Here is a 15,442-nt window from a genome sequence, read left to right as displayed (position 1 = left end):
CCTAATTGAGGCATAATTCTTGGTCCTATGTTATTGTGTCAGTTCTCTCAGGCTATAATCACAGATTTGGGTGTGAAATGTTTTCCTCCAGTGGGGCTTCCTTTGTTATTCTAGCTGCATTGATTTTGCTCATGCAAAAGCTCTTTAATGTCTGAATAATTGAAATTATCTTTTTAATTTTTTACAATCACCCCCTGAGAGACAGCCCGGAATAATTGAGAGCTAGCTGTGGAGACTGAAAGACCTAGATTTAAGTCCCACCTCTGACACATACTGTTTGATCTCAAGAGAGTAACTTAGATTCTCACTGTCCCAGGGAATTTATTATGACAATAAGTCACAGATGAGTTACTGCTCTGCACTGGTAGTAGGAATATCTTCAATAAGAATTACCTATATCAATGAAATAAAAGTCCTAGACTCCACCCACATACACCAAAATGTGCACAATACCTTGTTAGCTCATGTAAAAACAAATCCAAGCATCCTTAGCCTCAAGAAATTACATAGTCCTGAGGACAATGTGCATTATCTTCATTATATATATAATGTAATTTTAGGAGGGAAATAGTAAGAACTAAAGAAGTTGAGGAAGATAGGAAAGATAGGAAGCCAAGAAGTCATGAAATTTGAATAAAGACATGGATTCTGAAAGGCAGAGATTAGGAGTAAGTGCAATTCAGACATCAGGGTAAATTAGGCAAAAATGAAACAGTCCTTGTCCCCAAAGAATTTCCATTCTGGGGAGAAGGAAGGAAATACACAACAGGTACATAAATAGTATATTCAGAAGACATACAAAATAAAAACAAGGATCTTTGGAGAGGGAGATCATTAGTAGCTAGGACAATCAGGAAAGGCTTTATTAAAAGTATATGACCTGAGTCCTAAGGAAATGAGTGGGAAGCATATTTCAGGCACTTGGGGGGGTGCCATTAAAAAGTAATGAGAGGGGGCAGCTGGGTAGCTCAGTGGAGTGAGAGTCAGGCCTAGAGACAGGAGGTCCTAGGTTCAAACCTGGCCTCAGCCACTTCCCAGCTGTGTGACCCTGGGCAAGTCACTTGACCCCCATTGCCCACCCTTACCAATCTTCCACCTATGAGACAATACACCGAAGTACAAGGGTTTAAAAAACAACAACAACAACAACAACAACAACAACAACAAAAAAAAAAAAAGTAATGAGAGATAAAGGGAAATAGATGGGAAAAGGAGGATCATACGGGAGGAAAGGCAAGAAGTCCTGTTTGGGTAGAAGATAGATAGATAGATAGATAGATAGATAGATAGATAGATAGATAGATAGATAGATAGATAGATAGATTAGGGCTGGGTTTGTAAAGGGCTTTAAATGCCGAAGAGAGGAATTATGTGTGTTCCTAGAGGCAAATGAGAACCATCAGAATTCAGTGACTAAGAGAGTGACATGAGACATGCACTTTAGGAAAATCAGTGTGTCATCTTTGTGAAAGATGTATGGGGGAAGAAAAAGAGATGGCAGGGAGACCAATCCAGATAAGAGGTAATGAAGGCTTGAATTAGAGTGGTGGCCATGTGAGTAGAGAGAAGTCAGAGGAGAGCAACATTGTAGTTATAAATGACAAAATTTGGCAACTAAATGAATATAGGGATGAAGGAGAGTAAGGAGCTGTGGATAACACTGAGACTATGAACCTTGGAGACTTAAGTTTGTAATGTCCAGGTCAGAAATAGAGAAATATGGGATAGGGATTAGTTTAGGTAAATAGATAAGTACTGTTTTGAACATGTCAGATCTGAGATATCCATAGGACATTCAGTTAGAAATTTCCAGGAGTTCGTTGGTGATCTGTCACTGGACCTCAGGAGAAAAACAGGGACTGCATATAGATCTAAAAATCACTTTCATAGAGATGACACCTAAACCTGTGGGAGGTGATGAAGTCACAAGGTGAGAAAAACATAGCAGACAGGAGTTATTTAATGTAGAAACAAACAGCTCAAAAGAACTTAAGGGCTTCATCATATGACAGCAAGTCTAACAACTGATATAAAATAAAGAAGTTGGGGTAGGTATCCATTCCAATGATAAAATTCTGATCCTATAATCAGAATGATGGCTCTGAGTCAACAAAACAAGCTTAAATTACGTTCAACATTCTCTATTTAAGAAGGCAAGGAGCAGGGCAGCTAAGCGGTTCAAGCTCAGTAGACTGAGAATCTGGTCTATTATTCAAGAGGTCCTGGTTCAAATCTGGCCTAGACACTTCTTAGCTGCATGACTTTGGTTGGGCAAGTCATTTAACCCCCCTTGCCCAGCGCTTACTGCTTTTCTGCCTTGAGGCCAATATACAATAATGATTCTAAGTCATGGGGTAAAGATTTTAAAAAGAAGAAGGCAAGGAAATGTTTTATTTGAGAAAAATTTCTATTAATTATGACCAAAAACATTTTTTGACTTTGACTACATACCAAGGAATAAAACTCAATTATCTCTACAATTCAGCTAAATTGAATTATGTTCTCTACCTCCAAAACATGTCCTATACTTTCATGCTCCCATCTGTGTCTTTGCTCATGTTATTTGTTGTGTCTGGAATGCCCGTCTTCCCTCTTCTTCCCTTACTGAATTACTAGCTATCCATTAAAGTATAATTTAAGTGCTACCTCCCACAGAAAGGCTTGCCTTAACACTAAGGCATCCCCCCTCCTCCATCAATATCGACCCTTCTCCTTGGACTTCATAGAACATTGTTTTATGTCTTTCATATAGTAGTGAATATTTCTTATAACTAGATATATTTGCAACTTATCATACCCTTGCTAGGATCCTTTGACAGCAGGGACTCTATCTAAATTTTAGAGCACTCTCTGTGCCTAGTCAAGTGCTCTGCACAAAAGCAGATCCTTGATAAAGGTTGCATCTCAAAAATTCACTTCTAGGTAACACCTAATACCCCATCAATGCTGGGTGAATGAGATGATATTATAAAATAATACTTAATACAATGCACTTACAATAGTCGTTTTCCCGGAGGCAGGTGGGCCCAATAAAAAGATCCTTGGCACTGTGGAATGAAAAGATTTAAATATCAAATCTCAGCATCACAAGGCCTCCTCCCATGTCTGCTGTACTCTGGGTGTATTTATTCCTCTCCTCCCCAGGATTTCATTTTCCTTAAATGACACAACCATTTGTAACAGGGCGACGCTGGAGATACTATTACCGTAGAACATATTCTCTGTGTTTAGAGAGGTAAGTGATCACTGAGATGGTTTATTTTTCTAACTCCAAGGGGACATGGATAAGGTAGCTTACTTGCTGAACTAATAAATATCAAGAACAATTGGGATTTCAAACAACATAAAGCATTTTAAACAGGAACTTTATCTCTGAGACGCTCTCCCAAATAAAGCTGTATTTTATGTAAATCGACCTTCAAAAGCATTTTTATATTTATGCTTTTTTATTTAGTAAATTGTATTCCACATCATTTTACCGAGAGAAATAATAGGAGGGAGTGCATAGTGTCTGAACTAGATTTATAAAACCCAAGATCAGAATGTCTTTGTTTTCAGATATGGGCATTTCTATGCAAATAGGAAATGCTGCCAGAGAATTTCTGTGTCATAGTCTTATGCTCTCTGGCCTAAAATAATTCCAAAATGGCCACAGAATTAGTTTAGGGTCTCTGGTGTTTTCAAAAGAAAAGACTGCCATCTTAAGAGTTAGACTAGATAGATGATTTAGCTGCAGCCTAACCTAAAGAAAAGGAGACTAGATTCCCCCTGAAAAGCCTTCCCACCCTGAGGTGCTACCCAGACTGCCTAGGGAATGTACTCTTGACAGTATCATGTCTTTGTTGAATTTTCTTCATGCTGTAAGAAAGGAGGGGATGTTTCAGCCACTAGCAAGGACCAGGTCACTGGAGATCCACCTTTTCCTCACCAAACTAACCAAGTTCTCTGCAGGCCCCTTTTTTCCCCCTCTGTCATATTTACGTAAAATTTTTCAGGTTGGCAAAGCACTTTCTTATAGAAAACCTCGGAAATAGAAAGTATAGTAATTATTACCAGTCCCATTTTACAGACAAGGCAGACCGTGAGTACCAGAGCCAGTAATTGAACCCAGGCCTTTTGGCTACAAATGCAGTTTCTTCCACATTCCCATTTGCTGTTGCCATAAAACAAATATAGCTAACTCCTGAAAGCCAAACTGATAGAAAAGGACTAGTTTTTCAAATAGGCATGGATCTCATTTTTTCTTGCAATCCAAAGTTTTTTATTTTCCTAACAGCTTTTTTGAGGTAACATGAAAAAATGGACTTTCAGCAGCTAGATGGTGCAGTGGCTAAAGTGCTAGGTCTGAAGTTTTCTCATTTTCCTGAGTACAAATCTGGCCTCAGGCACTTACTAGTTGTATGACTCTGGGCAAGTCAGTTCCTCATCAGGAAAATGAGCAGGAGAAGGAAATGGCAAACTACTCCAGGATTTTTGTCAAGAAAATCCCAAATGGGGGGCAGCTGGGTAGTTTAGTGGATTGAGAGCCAAGCCTAGAGACAGAGGTCCTGGGTTCAGCCTCAGACACTTCCTAGCTGTGTAATCTTAGGCAATTCACTTCACACTCACACACACACTCACACACACACACACACACACACACACACGTTGCCTAACCTTGACCACTCTTCTGTCTTAGAACCAATACATAGTATTGATTCTAATGTGGAAGGTAAGGATTTAAAAAAAAAACACAACTAAAAACAAATGGGGTTACAAAGAGTCAACTGAAATAACTGAACAATTAAAAAAGAAGGGACTAGATAGTACTCTGTGAGAACATGGGGAAGGATACCTCTAAAAGAGAAAACTAGGGGGCAGCTGGGTGGCTCAGTGGATGGAGAACCAGGTGTACAGACGGGAGGTCCTGGGTTCAAACCTGACCTCAGATACTTCCTAGATGTGTGACTGTGGGCAGGTCACTTAATCCCCCTTGCCTAAACCTTACCACTCTTCTGTTTTGGAATCAGTACACAGTATTGATTCTAAGATGGAAGGTAAGGGTTTAACAAAAAAAAGAGAGAGAAAACTAAAAGTTAAAAGAGAAGGCAAGTGACTGCCACAGCTCCCTGGGGGATTCTCTCTTTCAGATAGTTCATTGTGCCAAGTTCAGTATCTTTTTTCCTTATCATTTTTGGGTAGGACTAAGGAAACTGAAAAATTAAGATTATCTCTGGGAATGCCTTCCCTAGGAAGTTCTGTCTACCTCAGTCCTTTTTTTCAACAACATCTTTTCATCCTGTTGTTTAGACGAATGCCATATTCCTTCATCTATACACTCTATTCTATTTAACATTAAAGGGAAGCCCCTTCCTTATCAGTTTCCATGCTTTTATAATATCCTTGAACATCTCATGAAGTTAAAATTCAAAAATAGCCTGGGATAGATGGACATCCATAATAAATAATGAAAGTGTCTTAGTACTATAGATTATTAGTCTGACTTAACAAGAGCTCTGGACAGGGACATGGATGCTGCCTTTAAACATGGATACAATAGTCCTGTCCTGTCTCCACTCTCCCTCCCTTTCTATATTGAATGGAGTAGGATGAAGTGTAACATGAATAGGAAGGACTCATAAATAAGATATGACTCTGGTACAAATAAGGCCAGAATTTAGACCATCCAGCATAGAGAACTTTACCTAATTTATCCCTGTAATCTGATCTAACCCTGGCAAGGGGAGCTGTTTCCTTTGCTCATGCTATTCCCTAGACCTGAAATGTTTTCCACAATCCAAACAGTTTCAGCAGTTCAGTTCAAGTCTCATTTCCTCCATTAAACTTCCCCTGAATACCTCATCTCCTGTAATCTCCCTCTCCACTGAAATCCTGTTACATTGATCATTTGTACCACTCATTTTGATTCTTAAACCTGTCCTGTCTCTTGTTATGTAGCTTTTCATTTGTGCCTATTTTATCGCATCTAGACTGATTTTCTTGGACCAGAGATCATGTGTCAGATTTTTTTTTATACATCCTCCAGAGTCAAGAATGAGGACAGAGTAAGGCATTCAATGAATATCTGTTGTAATGCATGAAGGAACTAAGCATACCATGTGCCCACCCATTTTGGGGGCCACTCACTCTAAATTCTTCTTTCTAAATCTGTTAGTCTTTCTTCCTCCTACTACTACTTAACATGTATTTGCTGGTCACCTACAAGATGATCCCTCTGTTCTCAGTCTCTTTCCTTTTCAATCCACTTTACACGGCTACTAAAATAATCTTCCCAGTGCACAGGATTGATGACACTGCCTTGCCCCAAAACCTTCTGTGGCTAACTATTGACTATATCATAAAATACAAACTCCTTAGCCTGGTATTTAAGGTCCTCCACAATCTGACTTGGGAGTCACCTTTCCATCTTTATTTTAAGTTCCTCCTTTGCATGCTTCTCTGTGTTCCTGTCGAATCAAACTATTGTTTTGTTTCCCTTCTGGTCTCCTTGGGCATTCTCATTCTTCTGAGAATTCATGTAGGTCCACCCATCACCTCCAACCCTAGAATCCACTTTCAGGTCATCTTCAGCTACTGGACCTCTTCTCTTCTCTTCAAGGCTCACCTCAAGTGCCATATCCTCTTCCATGAGCCTTCCCTGATCCGCAAAACCCAGAGTTCTCTCTCCCACTTCTTTTCCAGTAAATATTCCTTTGTCTGGACCTCTTTTTGCCTTTAACAAACAGAACTTTTTGATGATACTCATTTGTGTGTGTGCTATATACCCTCTAGCAGACTAAAAGTTTGAGGCCAGAGACTATTCTTTTTCAGCTATATTTCACCAGTACCTTGTATTAGACTTTGTACATAGTAAGTACTTAAAAGAAATGCTATACACTTTGGGAAACAAAACAAAACTATGACAAAGTCTCTGGTCTTACAAGCTTACCAAAAGAATACACACTGGGTACTGAATCCTATAGGAACTGAAAAAAGAGAGACCAGCACAGGCTGGCATAGCCAGGGAACTCTTCATAGGGAAGATGGGCTTTAACCTAGGCCTTTAAAGGAGGAGGAAATTTGGATAAGGAGATATGCAGGAGAAAGGAGGCTATACCAAGTGGGGGAAATGACCTGTCCAAAGGTCCAGAGGAAGGAAAGAGCAGAGGCTTGTTCAGGTAACAGTGAAGGACAGTGCATAGGGGAATGATGAGGCTGAAAGCTAGTTTTGGCTTCATCTGTCCATAACTCCTGCCTGCTTCTCCAAAGCTGTTGTATTTCTTGGGTTTCTGTGGACTCTCCTTCCATGACTCCAAGAGATGGATCTCTCTCTCTCTCTCTCTCTCTCTCTCTCTCTCTCTCTCTCTGTCTCATGCTCATAGGGTTAGAGGGAAAAAAGGAAGATGTATCCAGGTTGGTGCACTCTTAGAATAAGTCTGAGACCCAAATTATACATTCATCTTGACAAAGTTATCTTACTTGGAAGGCTGCAGGGAAAACCCTCCCCTTATTGGTTTCTGTAAGTGGCACCAAAATTGTACACAATCTATGAAAATGCTTTAAAAGGGGAACATCAGCTGCCTTTCTCTCCACCTAATTTCTCTCTCACACATTATGTGATTAATTCTGGTTTCTTAAAATCTAACACCTTGAAACTCCAGCCCTGCTCATGAGTAATTATTTATAAACAGTGTCATAAAAGACTGCTTGAGTGCCAAGAGTAATCAACTTCTTCAAACCACTTCAAAGGAAATCAAAAAACCTTTCCATCCACAGATCCTTTTGAGGTTTAACTAGGAGTGTGATTTAAAATTCACAAGAAAACCCTTAGGTATTGGAGCTTTAATACACAGCTTTCTTGGACAAACGTTTGATAAAAAACGAAACATACCATTATATACACCATCTCATGCTTTAATATTGCCCAGGGCTACTGTAAATGCTCACTTTGTACTAAATCTGCTTTTCTCTGTGCTTAGGGGCTGGCAGCCAATGTGGCAGGGGGCTAGCCTCCTTTGCTCATCTGCACACTCTCCAGGGATCTGTCTGAAGGCCTGCTCCCCCTTTGCACCTGACACTGGGCATGTCGCTGTGTATTGTGTTTAACCCCCACTCACCCAAATCCAGGACCAATTAGCATAAGAGTTGAAGACTGGTGTGCCAGTTAACAAAGGCCTCTTCATTTTGCCTGTGGAGACATGGTAGTCTGAGGCAATGGCCTAGATAATTCAAACCCCTTTTAAAATGCCCTCAAATTGTTGCAGAAAAACTACTGTCTGGGTAGTTTGAAGACCAGAGTTCTAACATCAGCTAGACATAAACTAGCCTTGCCATCTTTGACAAGTCACTTTCCCTTCTTTGGGGCTCAGTTTTCTTCTCTGCAAAATGAAGATATATAGATATATAAATATAAATGCTAAAATGTGCATAGCAACTCTTTTTCGGATAGGAGAGAGCTATAAACAAATTAAGTGCCCATTCATTGCTTGAGGAATGGCCAAATAACTATAGTACATGAATGTAATGAAATATTACTACTATCCCAGAAGAAAAGAAAAATATGAAAAAAATCAGAGAAGAATGGAAAGACATATGAACTGACTGATGCAGGATAAAGTTAGCAGAACCAGGAAACAAACTGAACACAAAGACTACACACTGTATATGAAAACAATGAAAATGGAATGTTATATAAATTAAACAAGCTTGACCTAAATTAAACAAGCTGAAAAGAAAGAGAAAAATGAATCTCCCCATCTTTCTTGAAGGGGTGTTGCACACTGAATATACTGTCTAATTCCTTTGATATGCTGGTTAGTTTTGCTAAACTATGTTTTTCTCCTTTTTATTCTTTGTTGGAGGAGATGGTTCACTGGATAAGGGAGCAGGAAAGGGATATATTCAGAAGGTAACATAAAAACAAAAGATGTCATTAATTTTTTTAATGAAGGAATTGAACTAAATAATTTTTGAGATCCCTTTCAGCTCTTACATTCTAGTCTAGAATATCAATTAAAAGAAATTTACAATTCCTATGGGATTCAATATCCAGATCACTTAGTGTATATATATATATATATATATGTATATATATATATTTAAAATGTATTACTATCTCTCTGTGGTTGATTAGATTTTATTACTTTTTAATCATTCAAAGATATTTTATTTTCCCAATTATACATAGTAATAATTTCAGCATATATTTTCCTATATTACAAGATTCAAATTGTTTCCCTCCCTCCCCCCACTCAGAGATGGAAAACAATTTGATCTGGGTTATATATGTTTGTATATTCATGACTCTCTTGAAGACTATAAGCTCTTGGAGGATGGGGACTTTATCTATTTCCCATAGGGTATATAGCACAGTGTCTTTTAGTCACACAGCAAGTGGCTGTTGTTGATAGTATTGTTTTTGTAATTTTTTTGTTTTTCTTAGCTGATCACCTCATTTCTCAGTTTCGGCCTGTCTTGGCAGTCCTATTAAAAATGGTAATATTCTCTTTCTTTTTATAAAATGCTTAAGGTTTACTAAAAAAGATGACTATAGAGTCAGATGGCATATCAGATACTATTCATTAGGTAAAAGATGGACATTTGTAAAGACAAGTGAAACATCTTCCTGGAACTCCTCAAAATATACTACAATGGTAGTTGCCTGCCCCAACTAGTAGTACCATACCAGGCCTAGACAGAGGAGTGGGTTAAAATTTTTGTTCAGTAGTTTTTTGGTAGTATCTGGCTCTTCATGACCCCATTTGGGGTTTTCTTGGCAAAGACACTGGGAGTGGTTTTGCCATTTTCTTTTCCTTGCCACTTTACAAATTAGGAAACTGAGGCAAACAGGGTTTAGTCATTTGTCCAGTGTTGTTCAATCAGTAAGTATTTCAGTCCAGATTTGAACTCAGGAAAATGAGTCTTTCTGACTCCTGGCCCAGCACTCTACCCACTGTGCCACCTAAAAACTTTCCAGTAAATGGAATATAAGTTCACATACTCTGCTAAGCCCCATCCCCTTCTTTGAAGGAAAAAAAAATCATTGGCCTTCTCTGAGCTTCAGTTTCCCCACTGTAAAATGCGGGTGTTGGACTATTTGAATTCTAAACATCCCTTTAAGCAATAATATTATATGAATCTACAAAATGCCCTTGATTTGGCCACTCTAACAAATTCTTCAAGCTCAACAAGCCCCAAACTGAACTCATTATTCCCATTAACCACCAATCCCCCCCCCCAAATTACCTACTAATTTTTTGATTTCTTTCAATGATGGTACCAGTTCCCAGTGATATAGTCAGTTTGGAAACCTCAGTTTTTTGCTTTTGACCACTTCCTCTTCTCCCCTCCTTTAATATCCAATCTGGCACCAAACCCTTTCTATTCTACATGGGCATTACCATTATAGCTAGCCTTGTTTTGGTCCTCATTTCTTTACTCTCTTACCAATCTCTCATGATTCTCTGTTTGACCTCTCCTATAAACTTGACCTGTTCTAACTTGTATTTATATTTATTCACATACATATATATTCCCTCTACAAAACTATAAGAGTTCCTTTAACATAGGAACTCTGTCATTTTTTTGTTTTTATAACTCTGGAACCTAGCACAAGATCTTAAACATAAAAGGTACTTAATAAGTATTTATTAAAAAGTGAAACATTGGGGGTGTTAGAAAACATAGGAGGAATTACTAGAAGTAATTATTATCTTTTTTTAAACCCTTACTTTCCATCTTAGAATCAATACTGTGTATTGGTTCCAAGGTACAAGAGTGGAAAGGGTTAGGCAATAGGGGTTAAAGGACTTGTCCAGGGTCACACAGCAAGGAAGCATCTGAGGGTGGCTTTGAATCCGGGACCTCCCACCTCTAGGCCTGGTCCTCTTTTTAAAGAGAACTCAGGTGCCTCTTTTTAAAGAGAAAAGTATTATTTGTCTTTTGTCTTTATATTATAATCATTTCCAAGCCCATTCCAGATCAAACCCTCCCTTGTGCGGAAGAAATGTTTACACATTGTTCTTTCCTAGACATCTACCATCTCTCTAACATGAGGAAGAATACATGTCCTGTGCCATACCTTGCATCTGTCCTCTCCTATTATACTACCACTCCCTAATATGAAGCCTCATTACCACTTACCTTCTAGCATGTTTCCCAGCTCCTCCATCTTCCTTCCTCCAATTTATTCTTTTCACTCTGCTTCTAGGCTAATGTTTATTATTGATAGATTTGGTAATGTCCCTCTTCTGGTTAAAATTCTACAAGAACTCTTCCAACTCCTTTGCCTGGCATTTAACACCTTTCCCAATTAATGACGAACTTTGTCACTTTTCCCTCAAATCGACTCCTTATTATGTATTCTATGATCTCCTTCCACAAACATGCCCAGCACTTTCCAGCCTGCATGTCCTTTCTCATGCTGCTCCCTATGCTTCCAATATCTTGCATGCCTCCCCTCTTCATCTGTTGAATTTTTACCCATTCTTTGAAGCCCAGATCAAACAGATGAAGATGCCTCCTCTGGTAGTAAACAACCTTTCCCTTCTTGGGACTTACACAACAATTTATCTCACACTTTACTAATTCATGAACTTTGACCTTCTCCTAAAGGAGTACCAGGGGTATAAATATTACTTTGCACTTAAGTAACATATATTGTTCTCTGTTTTCTGCCTCCTTGTGTCCAAACTGGGCTCGAGGGAAATCAGTTGATCAGAGGTCTTTTAACCCCCACCTCATAGACACACAAACTATGCTTTTATCATGTGATATCGGGTTATTTACAAGAAGTATTATAGAACCAGGCCAGAGAAAGGAGGTCCTGGGTTCAAATTTGACCTCAGATACTTCCTAGCTATGTGACCCTGGGCAAGTCACTTATCCCCAACACTCTTCTGCCTTGGAACTGTTACTTAGTATTGATCCTAAGTCAGGGTTAAAAAAAAAAGAAAAAGTGTTACAGCTCCCGACCAGGCTGTAAGTTCCATGAGGAAAAAGATCATGTCTCATCTAAATTTCACATCTCCCCCAGTGCCCAGCATATAAAGCTCTGCTCACACAGTAGGTGCTTAGTAAATGTTTATTGAACTGACACACAAAAGCCTTTTTAGGAGGAGTAAGGAAGGTTCCGTCAGACCTAGAAGCAGCAGGATGAGCTAGTTTTTAGATTAGAAGGTCTTTTCTGCCCTATGAGTATAAGATTAATTTGATAGGTGATGATGGCCTTGGGTTATGCTAGAGGCCTGAAAAGAAAATCAACTTGGTTTTCTCTTTGGACCACACTTAGAAGAGATATGAAATAGGGTTTGGACAACTGATAATACCAATCTACAATTCCACTTAGGCCATCCTGAGACTACATTCAAGCTGGGGTACACATCAAATTACGTGGGCCGGGCATGATAGAGTCAGCTGGACACAATTTGCATGGGAAGAGAATTTCTCAGTCTCATTCTTCCCCTTCTGCCCACTACTACTTAACAGCATTTCACATTGACAGCCATCTGAACACCACCATGAAGCATCAATGCACAAAGCCCCTCTCAGAATCTCTAAGCCCTAATTTCACTGATGCTCTGGTAGGTCTTTCATAATGGCTTATGTTCTGATTTGAAAGAAACATCAAAGCACCATGACACCAGTTCATCCTGACAGCTCATGCAGAACAGAAATGATAGTTCACTTGTGCGTAGCCAAATATAATCTGCCTAAGGGTGAACAGTTTGTAAATCAAATAATTTGAGAGTGTACAAGCATTCCTTGTACAGGGTACATCTTTCCTCACCAATTCATCAGCTTTGGGTTTCTGTTCATGCAGATATGTTCTTTTAGCAGAAGTGCTCCAAGCACTGGAACTCATTAACAGATAATGAACTAATCAAAAAAGCAGAGATGCTGCCTATCCAGGTAGGACAGGAAGCCAAATTTACACCTGACAAGAGGGGTAATTAGAGAGCTTTAATGACAACAAGAAATATCAGATGGGGCACCAGAAGCATTAATAATTGATACTATGGAAGGCTCCAACATTCTTATTTTTATAACTGTTCAAGTACATTTTATTATATTTGCTATAAAAGAAATGAAAGCATCTACTTCCCTCATTCCATGCTCCTCTCAAACATAAGGAAAATTAAACTCGGTTTTTTTCTACCAAAGAGTAGATCACCATAGTTATAAATATTGAATTGTTGCTCTTGAGTCCTTACCTGTATCATTGTCTCGTTGCAAGTGATCCATCATAAATTGAATGGGTTCCTCTGGTTGGTGAATCAAGAGTTCCTGTAGCAAGATCTGCAAAGAATCAGGTCGGATGAGAAGGAAGCAAAGTCAGAATCTCATAAGACTGTAAGAACTAGGATTCTGAATGCCCAGCCACAGACTCTGGGAAGCTCCAGTCTGGCAGGTCCTGCCACAGACATTAACTGATCATAATCTCTTATTCTGCTACCATACTCTCCCCTTCCTCTATCCTCTACAGCATTCACCCAAAATGCCTAGGGCCCAAGATGCCACTTGGCAACTACTTGTGTCCAGATGGGCAGAATGACAAGGGAGATGGCTCAACTGAAATGTCGTGTGTTTTGGATGGGGTAGGGAAATGGGGACAAAGAGACAGAGTGGGTCTATTTCTTGTCTAACAAATTGCAATGTCTTTCCCAACCTTAGGCCTGAGCAAAGTTTCTGAGATTAGGAACAATGTACATAGCATTTTTAGTGTGGTAGGCATAGGGATGGAGTAAACAATAAGCAAAAGATTGTTTTATCTTATCAGATCCATCCCTCCCTCCATCTGTTCCTCCCTTCCTCTCTCTCTCTCTCTCTCTCTCTCTCTCTCTCTCTCTCTTTCTCTCTCTCTCTTTCACACACACACACACACACACACACACACACACACACACACACACACACACACACACACGTTCTAAGGAATTCTCTGTTCTCCAGAAAAGTGCTATCTATCTAGCTATATCCAGAGGAAAAAAACATAATAATGAACAAAGTTTCTGATAGAAGTTGAATATGTATGTATGTCAACAAAGATATGTTTTTGTTTTTTTTTTTACTTAGGATAATTACTAAGGAATCTTAAGTCATGTCCTGGAAGGGGTTAAAACAAAAGTCCTAGAGATTACTCTGAACATTGACCCCAAGGTAATGTCCAAACTTGGACAAATCAGGTTTCCTCCCCTGTAAACCTAAGGGGTTGGAATAAATGGCCTCCAAGATCCCTTCCAGCTTGACATTCAATGATACTAGTGCTTCCATAATTGTTCCTCAGCCCCATAAACTGTAGGCAAAGATCTCTGATATAACATTTCCTTTTTCAAATACTTTAAATTTGTTCATCTATTTATAAAAGTTTATTTAGCTCTTTGTTTCTTTCCAGTTCCTCAGTGTTTTCCAAGGTTTGGGGCTATGTTTGCTAGTATCTGTTTGCAGATAAACTTTTTCAAAGTCAAACTCTTGTTTTAACTGTTGGCAATTAAAAGCAATAAATACTAATTACTGCAAATAGGGGTGGAGGGAGGGAGGAAAACCCTCTAAGTCCCAATCCCCCAAAAGGGTCTAGGAATTCCAGTTGAGTTGAATCCTTCAAGCTTCCAAATTTGGTCCTAAACATCTCTAATGGGAAAAAGTCCTTTTATTGGGCCCCATTTAGTGGGCTGGACCTCTTCTCCTTCACTGTCCCTCCATCAGTCTGACCCAGGCCAAGACCAGAGTGAAGGTAGTCCTTCTATTCTCTGTCCTATCTGAAGAGGCAAACAAGGGGAAGCAATCCGAGTACTTTATCTCCTGATCGACGACTCGGCTGCAGGAATCGTACTCTACAAGTACCCCACCAACTGCTAATATTTCAGTAAAGGCTAATAAATGAGAGATGCTTCTCCCACCCAGTCACTCCCGCCTGTCTATCCCTGTCACCATACACAAGACGTGGGCAGCGATGTTGCCCACACCCTAATAGCGACAGGTGAGAGAAGAGGGAGCCTTGGAAGGCGCTTCCTGTGGCACCTGCATCATCTCGAAGATATGATGTTTCTCTCCATATTTGGGCATATCCGCCGGGATGTTGTGGGGGGCTGTGGTGGCGTCCATGTCGCCGACAGTGGTGGAAGGAAGAAACTTAGCAACCTGCTCGTCGCTACGGACGCGAGCGCGCTGCCTAGTGCGTCATCAACCCGCGGCCGCCCCCAGCCACACCTCGGTCCCCGCCCCCGCCCCTGTGACGAGTGCAGCTTGAAAGCTACTTGGGAGCTAGAACCCCTACCCAGCGAGGCGGTCTGGACGAGTGCCCATTGGCTGACTTTAATTCAATTTACCCTCTGACCGCCCTATCACTTCTCTTCTGCCGAGCGTTCCCCTCTCTGCCCATTCAGTCCCAGGTCGACTCCCCCCCTACCCTTGTTTAATTCCGCGGGACAAGAGCAGTTGTCTGAGCAGCTAACCCCTTCTTTCC

At 39.9% G+C, this 15,442-nt stretch overlaps 1 protein-coding gene across 1 annotated transcript in view; it reads right to left on the bottom strand.

Annotated features, from left to right (window-relative positions):
- The window catches only part of AK8 (adenylate kinase 8), a 159,229-nt gene extending 144,148 nt beyond the window's left edge, over positions 1–15,081 (bottom strand). The window contains exons 1-3 of the mRNA XM_044659686.1: positions 14,998–15,081; positions 13,191–13,275; positions 2,998–3,047 (exon numbers count right to left, since the gene is read on the bottom strand). Coding sequence (XP_044515621.1) covers positions 2,998–3,047; positions 13,191–13,275; positions 14,998–15,081 — 219 coding nt within the window. The remainder of the gene's footprint in view (positions 1–2,997; positions 3,048–13,190; positions 13,276–14,997) is intronic.
- Positions 15,082–15,442: the final 361 nt, after the last annotated feature.

Source organism: Gracilinanus agilis, chromosome 2 (genome assembly GCF_016433145.1).
Source record: "Gracilinanus agilis isolate LMUSP501 chromosome 2, AgileGrace, whole genome shotgun sequence".
Taxonomy (NCBI): domain Eukaryota; kingdom Metazoa; phylum Chordata; class Mammalia; order Didelphimorphia; family Didelphidae; genus Gracilinanus; species Gracilinanus agilis.
Note: the sequence above shows the minus strand (reverse complement) of the source record. Positions and strands in the feature narration are given on the sequence as shown.